This window comes from Phocoena phocoena, chromosome 20, assembly GCF_963924675.1.
Source record: "Phocoena phocoena chromosome 20, mPhoPho1.1, whole genome shotgun sequence".
NCBI classification, from domain to species: Eukaryota; Metazoa; Chordata; class Mammalia; order Artiodactyla; family Phocoenidae; genus Phocoena; species Phocoena phocoena.
The window spans coordinates 22,787,759-22,798,558 of NC_089238.1; the positions used below are offsets into that span (position 1 = coordinate 22,787,759).

The window sequence follows — 10,800 nt, forward strand, 5'->3', positions numbered from 1 at the left end:
TCTTGGTAAAAAAGAACAAAGCTGGAGGTATCACCCTCCCAGACTTCAGGTTATATTACAAAGCTACAGTAATCAAAACATCATGGTACTGGCACAGAAAACAGACACATAGATCAATGGAACAGAACAGAGAGCCCAGAAATAAACGCATACACCTATGGTCAATTAATCTATGACAAAGGAGGCAAGAATATACAACGGGGAAAAGACAGCCTCTTTGATAAACACTGTTGGGAAAACTGAACAGCTACATGCAAAAGAATCAAACTGGACTACTTTCTCATACCATATAATAAAAAAAAAAAAACCAAAATGGATTAAAGACCTAAATATAAGACCCCAAACCATAAAACTCCTGGAAAAGAATGTTCAGTCAGAACAGCCTATGATGTAAATCATATCAACTGTTTTTTTTGTATCTGTCTCCTAAGTCGAAAGAAATAAAAGCAAACAAACAAACAGGGCCTAATTAAACTTAAAAGCTTTTTCACAGCAAAGAAAAATGAAAAGACATTGAGAAAATAAAAAGACAACCTACTGAACAGGAGAAAATATTTGCAGATGACATGACCAACAAGGGGTTAATATCCAAAATATATAAACAGCCCATATAGTTCAATATGAAAAAAACAAACAAGCCAATGAAAAAATGGGCAGAAGACCTGAATAGACATTTCTCCAAAGAAGACATACAGGCGGCCAAAAAGCACATGAAAAGATGCTCAACATTGCTAATTATTAGAGAAATGCAAATCAAAACAACAATGAGATATCACCTCACACCTGTCAGAACAGCTATCATCAAAAAGACTACAAATAGGGACTTCCCCAGTGGCACAGTGGTTAAGAATCCACCTGCCAGTGCCAGGTACACGGGTTCGATCCCTGGTCCAGGAAGATCCCACATGCTGTGAAGCAACTAAGCCTGTGCACCACAGCTACTAAGCCTGCACTCTAGAGCCCGTGAGCCACAACTACTGAGCCCATGAGCCGCAACTACTGACGCCCACACGCTCTAGGGCCCGCATGCCACAACTATTGAGCCCCCATGCTGCAACTACTGAAGCCTGCAAGCCTAGCGCCCATGCTCCACAACAAGAGAAGCCACCACAATGAGAAGCCCGCACACTGCAGCAAAGAGTAGCCCTCACTTGCCACAACTAGAGAAAGCCTGCATGCAGCAACGAAGACCCAACACAGCCAAAAAAAAAAAAAGACTACAAATAACAAATGTTGGCAAGGATGTGGAGAAAAAGGAACCTTTGTACACTGTTGGTGGGAATGTAAATTGGTGCAGTGACTATGAAAAACAGTATTGAGGTGCCTCAAAAAACTAAAAACAGAACTACCATATGACTCAGTAATTCCAATCTTGGGTATATATCCAGAAAAAAAACAAAATCATTTATTTAAAAAGATACATGTGCCCCAATGTTCATAGCAGCACTATTTACAATAGCCAAGATATGGAAGCAACCCAAGTGTCCATCAACAGATGAATGGATAAAGAAGACATGGTATATACAGATAATGGAATATTATTCAGCCATAAAAAAGAATGAAATTCTGCCATTTGCGGCAACATGGATACAACTAGAGCATATTATGCTTAGTGAAATAAGTCAGACAGAGAAAGAATTACTGTATGATATCACTTATATGTGAAATCTAAAAAATAATACAAATGAAGGTATATAGCAAAACAGAAACAGACTCATAGATACAGAGAACAAACTACTGGTTACCAGTGGGGAGAGTGAAGTGGGGAGTTGCTCATTAGGGTACACCTACCATGTATAAACTAGATCAACAACAAGGATATATTGTATAACCCAGGGAATTATAGTCATTATCTTATAATAACTTTTAATGGAGTATAAACTATAAAACTTCTGATCCTTATGCTGTATATCTGAAATTAATATAATATTGTAGATCAACTATACTTCCGTAATAAACAAACAAACACCTGGATTCAGATTCCAGCTCTATGAATCCCTAGCTGTGTGGCCCTGGGCAACCTGACCCTGTTTCATCATGAGTAAACTGGGGACACCAACCACACTTGCCTCCTGGGGAGGTTGTGAGAATAAAACGAGATGATGTCTGTGAAATGCTCAGCCAACGACTGGCACCTGGTGAACACTTTTAAGTATTATTATAGCTACTACTATTGCTCTCAGTCTTGTTCCACATGGGACTCACCTGGGGAGCTTTAAAAACAAACAAATAAACAAAAAAACGATGCTTGAGCATCACTCCAGACTGAATAAATCAGAACCTCTGGGCATTCGTATCTAAAAAATTCCTTCCAGTAATTCTAATGGGTGCCAGGTAAGAACCAGTGCTCTCAGCTTCTGAAAGCAGGGTCTCGGCCTTCTCCTGTCTTCTTGTCTCGAGGCTAGCCAGAGCTGCACACACAGTGGACACTCAAACAGGAGCAGCTGGCCCCTTAGCAGCCCAGGAGCTGCAGTTAATGCCTTCCCTTGCCCAGCTTGGAGGCACATCCCTTACCTTGGAGGTGTTTCTCCACCACCGTGAGCTGAATTGGCCTGGGCTGGCAGTGCTGGAGTCAGCCTCATGCCCTCCTCCGAGAGCCGAGGGTCAGGTCTACTGGATGATGTTCCTCGTCCTGCACCCGATGCAGCCTCCTGGCCGGTGGGAGCCTCACTGACCCTTTCAGACACCACAGACAATTCCAGGCCCGTCCTGGGGTTCTCGCTGGATGTTACAGGAGCTTTGGCTTCCACCTCTGGGCGTACCTGGGCTGGGCCAGGAACTCCGTCTCCCTGCCCTGGTGAGGTCTCTGCCTGGGTAAGGAGGTCAGCTCCTATCCCTGAAGCACTGATGGGGGGCAACCTCTCCACTGTCCCCTCTGGCAGGTCCACCTTCTGGCTCTCTATAGGAAAATAAGCAGGATAAAAATGCTCTCCTATTTAGAAGAACCTATCCCAAAGGTATCCTGAAAAATATGTAGAAGGCCATTCAGTGCACCATGTTTATAATAGACAGACTGGAAATAATGCAAGTGACCATCAGGAGAGAGTTGATTGACTAAACCAGGGCCACCCAGGCATAAAAAAGGAGAAACGAATATCTCCATATGCGGCTATGGAGTGATCTCAGGATATACGGTGGAGAAAAGCAAGGATGAAAAGTGTGTGGTATGCTTCTGTTTGTCTAAGAAGGAAGGTGTGTGTATGTGAGCATGCATATGTGTGTGTATAACCACTTACAATGTGGTCTAAAGAGACTGGATCTCAAAGGAAAGATAAGACAAAAACTTTTTTACATAGTTACATATGCAGGGGAGAAAATAGGATGCAGGGAACATGCATAGAACTTCTCTTAATATACCTTGTTTTGTCAATTCGACTTTGGAACCATGTAACTATTATACAAGATTATAAAAGAAAATTAGCTTAAAAAAATTTAAAGTTGACCAAGTGCTTAAAAAAAGCAATCCATAAAAATTTAAAGCAAAGTGAAATAAAGAGCAATACAGAATGGAATAAGCATAAAGACAAAAAGAACTGCAAAAAAAAAAGAGGAAGAATACGTTTCAGCAGTTTTTCAGTAATCATATTGGTGGTGGTGGTGGTGGTATTTTTATTCTGAAATTAGGTGTGCAGGTGGGATAAAGCCAACGGGGCCCCACTCACCTTCCCAAGGCCCCTTGAGCTCGGCTTGCACGCCTCTGGTGCTCAGCGCGTGCTTTGGTTTTGCTCCTTTCTCTTCCACTCGCTCTTTGTTCTAAAAGAATAACCATAAAAACTAGCATCATCATCAACATCATCGTTCAGGCCACAAACATTTGTTGAGCACCTACCCTGTGCTTGAAATAGAAGAACTTAGGTTATTTCTTAGTCTCAGAGTAATACTAGAGGGTACATATTACTATTGTCATTTTAGAGATAAGAATGCTGAGGCTTTCCCAAGATCACCAAGTCCTTTCTAATGGGTCACCATAGTGCAGGTAAGGGGCAGACCTAGCCCCCGACAGGGTGATCTAAACAGACCAGACCTGAAAATACTAGACAAGGCATGGAAAATTAATTTAAGGTGTCAATTTAGATCAATCGGTCATGTCTTTTACAGTGTTGGCTTGAGTTGGATACTAAGGTCAGATAAACCTATGCTTGCAGGGGGAGAGTGCCACTATCAATTAATAATGTCTGCTTGGGAGCTAGGTGGGTGGATCCCAAGGTTGCCTCTTTGCAGTACAGGACCCTTGAACCAGACTCACTGAGTTTAAACCCCACCTTCACCACTTGGCCAAGATCCTTAACTTCTCTGCGTCTCACTTTCCTCATCTGTAAAATGGGAAGAATAATATTACCTACTCGTAGAGCTAGCGGGAGGATTGGGGGAGTTAATTTATGGAATTTCCTGAGAAGTGCTCCCAGCACATGGTAAGTGCTCAATAGCTCGGATGATTTTGTGTTGTCTGAGACAGAGCAGATCATGTAAGGACACTCGGAGCCCACCCAGTGAGGCTCTCGGCAGGTCTTCCTGAACTGAATGGTCCACACCAGTCCAGTGCATATGCTCGTGCCCCTGAAATCGTCCAGAGCACTCAGTATTTCCAAATGCAAATATTTCTAGGTGGCCTGACCCTTGCTGGGCCCCCCTGGTATTTCAGAGCCTTTGACTGATATGGCCCCTAAGATTCCTCCTGGCACTTGTCACAGAAGTGGGTCTGGTCTCAGGCCAGAGACTGAAGGCCCTTTCTCCTGCCTTGGCCACAGAGGCCCCAACCAGGAGGCCAGAGTCCAAAAAGAGCTCGCATTTTTTCTGGCTTGCATAGAATTTAAAATTTTTAAATTTGTTACCACCATTTTAAATCTAGGAGATTTTTCCATCAAAATTCTAAGTTCCATTTAGAATTGTTCTACATTTTGATTGTGGTGGTGGCTATTAGGGTGTATACATTTGTTGAACTGTATACTTAAATTGTGCACACTTAGTGTGTGTATGTGCAGCTTATTGTATGTCAATTATACCTTAATAAAACTGATTAGAAAAAATTCTAGGTTCCCAGCTTCTCTTGAAAAAGAAAATCGGAAGATCTGGGAATTCCAGGCCCATGTGGCAAAAATCAGCTGGAGCAATTCCCACCATAGTGCTCACCTCTCTTGCATGTCTCCCTGACACTAAGGATGGAGGTTACATTTGCTACCAAATCAGGTCCAGCTGCTTTTTCCTCAAAATGCAATACTTGAGAGAGGCAAATGTTGGTAGAAAGGAAAGTTGCTTTTAATCAGAATGCTGGCAATCTGGGGAGAGGGTGGACTCAGCGTCCCCCCAAAACCGCCTCCAAAGAATCTGCTCAGCCGTGAAAGTTTTTAAAGGGAAAGAGTGAAGTAATCTCAGTTAATCAGAGTTGTCGCCATCCCCCAGTGTATGCAGGCTTGTCGTGCAGGCTTGTTGATGCTATCTTGTTCACAGTTTGTTCACACAGTTTGTGAGATTACTGAAGGGGAAGCTAGGGAAGAGATCTGGTCTTCTGTTAGTTACTTATTCTCCATTTCTACTTCTTTGATCTACAGAAAGAACTGACACGTTAGGCAAGGTATCGTGTGATCAAAATATTTGAAAGTTGCACTTGGGCCAGAGATGAGTAGAGCATGGGGGTGCCTGGTTTAAGGTTAGCGACAAGACAAAAGGGGCCTCCTGCAAAGAGCTCTTTCCTGCCAAAAGCTGCTTACAAATCCCCACTTGTCAGAACATCATTCCATTTCTATGGGATTATGGGCAAAAGTCCGTCTTCTGTAACTACTTCGTGCTGACGTAGGGCGCTGTATTCTTAGAGTGGAAGATGTCGGCATGGGTCTGTAGCATCTCTTTGCTGTCAAGTGTAGTTGCCCATTTACATATACGGGCAGAAGAAGCTACAATTATGTTGATGCCCACAAAGATATAGATTATTATGAGCAATAGCATCCCATTCTCTTGAGGCCAGTTCTTGAAATTTTGCCAGCCATAGATTCAGTGCTGCTCAAGATGGAGCTAAGTCATGGCTGCAGTCTGGTCAACATGTAGTTAGCTTTTTCCCTCTGGCGGCAGTCACAGTACCTGTAAAACAACTCAGGAATGTGCATCAGACACTAAGTCTGTGACTCTGTTGTCCTAATCATTAGCTGCTTTGGCCTGCTCTTTTGTGGCTCGGGGAGGCCTGGGAGACTTCAGCTTTTCCACAAACAAGAGGCAGGGGATGTGGAGGGGCCTTTGCACTGGAGTGGGGGTGGGGGGTGGCACATAGGGTTCTGCTTGGTTCCAGGTTGGTTCCACTGTTTTTCCTATGCTGTGCCCCCTTCTCTCAGTCCTGTTTTCTGCTCATGTCTTTGGGATTCCAGGACAGTAAGCTTTGCCCTCTTAATGGTAACAACATAACACATGGAAACACTTCATAAATAAGTGCTAGCTGCTGTCATCATGGTTATCACCAGCATCATCAATGTGACCCGGATGCCCTGCTCTGCAGAGACCTCTCCTTTGGTCTCTTTCTACAGACTCTGCCCTACCACCCCCGTAGTTGGGGGAACTGAAAGCATTACCACGCTGCCTCCTGTTTCACCCATCAGTAGAGAAAGACTTGAACAGACTGTCCTTTGGTAGACCTTGTGGGGCTCAGACTGTCTTCTCCCTCCCTTTCTCTTTGGTGGAGAGAGGCGTGCGTGCGCGCACACACACACACTCACACACATACAAACACACACACATGCAGAGCTGGGTTTTGACTTCAAGGCTCAAACTTTTGGTTCCTGCCTTGTCCGATGCATCCAGAGGAAAAAGGATAGACCCCAAATGCCTAGGCATCTGGAGGACCGATGCCTTCTGAGCAGGTTGACTGTGATTCTGCGCATCCTGGCTGAGCCTAACCCTGTCCACGAGAGAGCACGTGGCTTCCAGCAATAATCTGATTCATTGTCACAACCAAACGAAGTGCCACTGGGCACTCCAGACCTGAGGAGGAGCTTCCCGAAGTCCTGGCAGCCACTGCTAAGGCTGAATTCAATTCCACAAATTGCTATGCCCCTACTCTCCTAGGAAATACAAAGAGGATCTCCAGAAAGTCTCCACAGGGCACTGCTTTCAGCATGGACAGTGTGTTAAATAGCTGGGGCTCGGTCACAGCTGTCTAATGGCCAGCCCTGCCAGCACACAGAGGGAAGCAGAGGCCTCACAGTCAGCAAGGAGCTGACAGCCTGCCTGGGAGACTAGATCTAGCCCTTAGTTCTAGATTTAGTACTAGATCTAGTAACATAGTTACTGGGATGTGTATTAAACACCAGAAGAGAGATCAATCACGTGCCAGATCAATCACAGGCAAGAACTATGGCAAGAACTCAGAAAACAGAAAGTTCCATGACTTCACCCTATCCAGAAATGCCTAAATATCTGCAACACGTATGACAGCTGATTTCACTAATATATGAAGAATTCTTACAAATCAAGAAAAAGGCAAAAAAAAGAAATAGAGGGAAAAGGGCATGAGCAAATTAAAACTACAATGAGATATATCATTCTGTCTACTTTTGGTTATGTTTGAAATTTTTCACAATAAAAAGTTTTTTTTTTAATTTTAAGAATTTTTTTAAAAAAGTTAGCTTTAAGGGGCATATGACCAATTGCCTTATTTGGATTTTAACTCAAATAAACAAATGATAAAAATAAATAAATAAGGCATAAGCCGATCAGGGACATTTGAACGTTGACTGGTAATATCAAGTTACCATTCACATTTTAGATCATGATAATGTTTTTTAAAAGAGCCCTTATGGTTTAGATATATTTGCTGAAATGCTTATGGAAGAAATAATCCATTATCTCAGATTTTCCTCAAAATAATCTGGAAAGAGGGAAGTGGGTGGGAAACATCAGCCTCCAGTTATGGGCTCACAGGGTTCATTGTACTAATCTCTATTTTTATAAATGTTTGACATTTTTTGTACTAAAATATTTTTTAAAATACACATGCATAATAAGATGTTTTCATCCGCCAGACAGGCAAAGAGTCAAAAACTGGATCATATGCTTTGTTAGCAAAAATGGGGCAACAAGCATTCCCATACGTTATTGAATTAGAATAACTCCTTTGAAGGTTGGTTTGGCTTCATTTATTGTATAAATTTACCCTTTGGCTTAGCACTGCCACTTCTAGGAGTGTGTCATATAGATAAACTCACACTTCCATGGTTAGTCACTGCATCATTATCTATAATAGCTAAAAATGAGAAACAATATAAACAAACAATGATATGGGACTGATTAGCAAATTAAGACACATCCTCAAAAAGAGAGCTCTCTGCAACTTAACAACAACGAGGAAGCTTTCTAGCTATAAATATGAAACAATGCCCCAAATATATTAAGTTAGAAAAAATCCAGGCCAGTACAATGTGAGTAATATTTGAGTTAAAACAAAGCAAAACAAAGAGGGTGGTGTGTATACCAATGTGCTTGTAGATAAACAGACTCTATCTGGAAGGTTTCACAGGAGACTGGTTCCTATGATTGTCTGGGGAGGAGGGCTGTCCCGGGGACTGGGGGGATGCAGTAGGAGGGAGAATGTTTTCTTACCATGAGCATAAATTATATTTATTTTCTGTTTTAAAGCTGAGGTTGGTTATCATTGTCAAGAGCAGAAGGTCACATCTCCCCTGCAGGCCTGACTTTCAGGGGAGGTGCAGAAAGCAGGGAGCTGGGGTGGGAGGGGCCAGCTCTGGAGAAGCAGCTGGGCAGGGAGCGAAGGGATCTGCAGGGCGAGTTCTGGCCTGGCTGGGGAGGGGAGGGAAGGCAAACTCCTGCAGCCTTGCCTCTGAAAGCCTCAGTCGCTGACAGAGTTTAAGCACAGACTTCATGCTGGGGGGAAGCTGCAGAGATCTGAAAGGGTGGCTCCAGGCCATGTGAGTGTTGCTAGGTGGCTTACCCTGCTGTTCCCAGTGTTGCCTCTACACACACCACACACACACACACCAGCCAAGCTTTCATTAGCCAGTGGGTCTGATTATGCAACCCTTGGGAACAGCCGCTCCCAGAAATGCCACACTCCACCCCCAGGCTCCGGCTCCCGCCTGTGTCCCCTGCCTGTGTCCCCCATGGGTCACTGTCAACACTCATCTCCCCACAGGCAGCTGCACACTCCGCCCACTCGAGGACAGAGCACAAGGCTGGGGACAGGAAGGGAGGGAGGTTTGGGTTTCTGAAGGGGGCTCTGTCAGGGTAAACTGAGCACTCCCCACTTCTCTCCTACCCCAGGTGTAAGGAGAAAAGAAGTTCCTGGGATGTCAAAGAAGTGTAACTGCCCTCCTCTCCCTAATGGCTCATTTGTCCCCCACTTCTAGGTTCCCTGCACAGCCCAGGGCCCCACAGAGGCACTGCCTCTCCCTTTCCCTGGGGGAAATCCACCTGTCCTGCCCTGTCTGGAAACCCACCTATGGTCTTTAAGTTTCCATCTCTCCATGTTCCCATCAACAGGTCACACAGGAGGCACAAGAGGGGACAACAGCCCTCCAGCTCTCCTAGGACTAGCTTCCTGTCTGGTCTCCCCACCAGGGACCCGAGCCTCCCTTCCAGCCAGAAGGGCACCGGGGCAGGGCAGCAGGAACCAACCTCCGCAGGGCCATCGGCCAGACTTCCCTTCCTCCAGGGGACACTCCCTTGCATGATAAAATCCACCACCTTCGAGTTCTGGAGCACAGCCCCCAACAAAGCTATGGCCTTGTCCACAGCCACCACCATCCGGAAGAGGGCTTCTAGCCTGGCGCCCTGCTGGGCGACATCCTGCCGCCCGGCCCTCACCAGTTCCAGGACCTCCGGCCACCCAGCCTGCATGTCAGCGGGGGGAGTGCAGTCGGCCCCAGCTGGGCCCAGAATACGGGAGGCCTCCAGCCGGTGCAGGCCTTGCTCCAGGTGGCCCATGCCTCGGTACACACATTGCAGTTTCTCCATGACGTCTTCTTGGAAATTTAAGAGTTTGTCAACCTTCTCATCCAGCACGTTAAGCTTTTGGTCCATGGTGGTTAAGCAGGCCTTGCCCAGCCCTGGCAACCCCGGCAAACTCTCCTTGGGGGCTCCTGACATCCTGATGAAGATTGCCAAGGGTGAGGAATCAGAAGAGCTGCTGACCTCTTGCTTTCACTTGGGCAGCGGTGTCTGGAAGTTCATTGTTCTCTAGCTAAGGTTCACCTGGGTTGTTCAGGGCGCCCAGAAGACCAGACTCTCTCCCAGCCGTTGCCTTTGCTTATCTCCCACCCTGCCGTGGCCATGAGTGACAGGCTGGGCTTGGCCCAGGCCCTTCCCCTTGGGGGCCCCTTTGACATCACTGCAGCATTTAACATTCCTCTCTGAGAGGCTGTTGATGGGCAAATATGTTAAGAATCTGCCCAGGGCAGGCAGAGTTCTTGTAGCTGAAACTAAAGGTTAGAAGAAAAGGGATCCTTTAGGTAACGACCTGATAACTGGACTCTACGAGGGGGCCTCAGGGATACCAGGGCAGAGTAAGGGCTTTAGAGGTCCAAAGCACTGAGAAGCAGATGGGTCCCACCCATCACATACGCATCCAATTCACAATAAGAAGCTAGACCAAAACAGAAGGAAATGTGAGGCCATTCAACAAAGTTCTGATTTTGCCATGATGAAAAAATTTGATGCTTCTGCAAATTAAAAACAAAATTTTGGTTCCCCTACTTTGCTGATGCCCCAAAGGTGTTTAGTCTGCTCTGGGGTGAATCAGCAGGTCCTTCCCCACGTGGGGCCCCCAGTCACTAGTCACTTGTACCTAAAAATAGAAGTGAG

At 45.4% G+C, this 10,800-nt stretch overlaps 1 protein-coding gene across 1 annotated transcript in view; it reads right to left on the minus strand.

Moving 5' to 3' along the window:
- MYLK3 (myosin light chain kinase 3) overlaps positions 1 to 10,086 on the minus strand; it is a 43,985-nt gene extending 33,899 nt beyond the window's left edge. The window contains exons 1-3 of the mRNA XM_065898832.1: positions 9,616 to 10,086; positions 3,663 to 3,753; positions 2,515 to 2,899 (exon numbers count right to left, since the gene is read on the minus strand). Coding sequence (XP_065754904.1) covers positions 2,515 to 2,899; positions 3,663 to 3,753; positions 9,616 to 10,086 — 947 coding nt within the window. The remainder of the gene's footprint in view (positions 1 to 2,514; positions 2,900 to 3,662; positions 3,754 to 9,615) is intronic.
- Between the last annotated feature and the right edge of the window lie 714 nt (positions 10,087 to 10,800).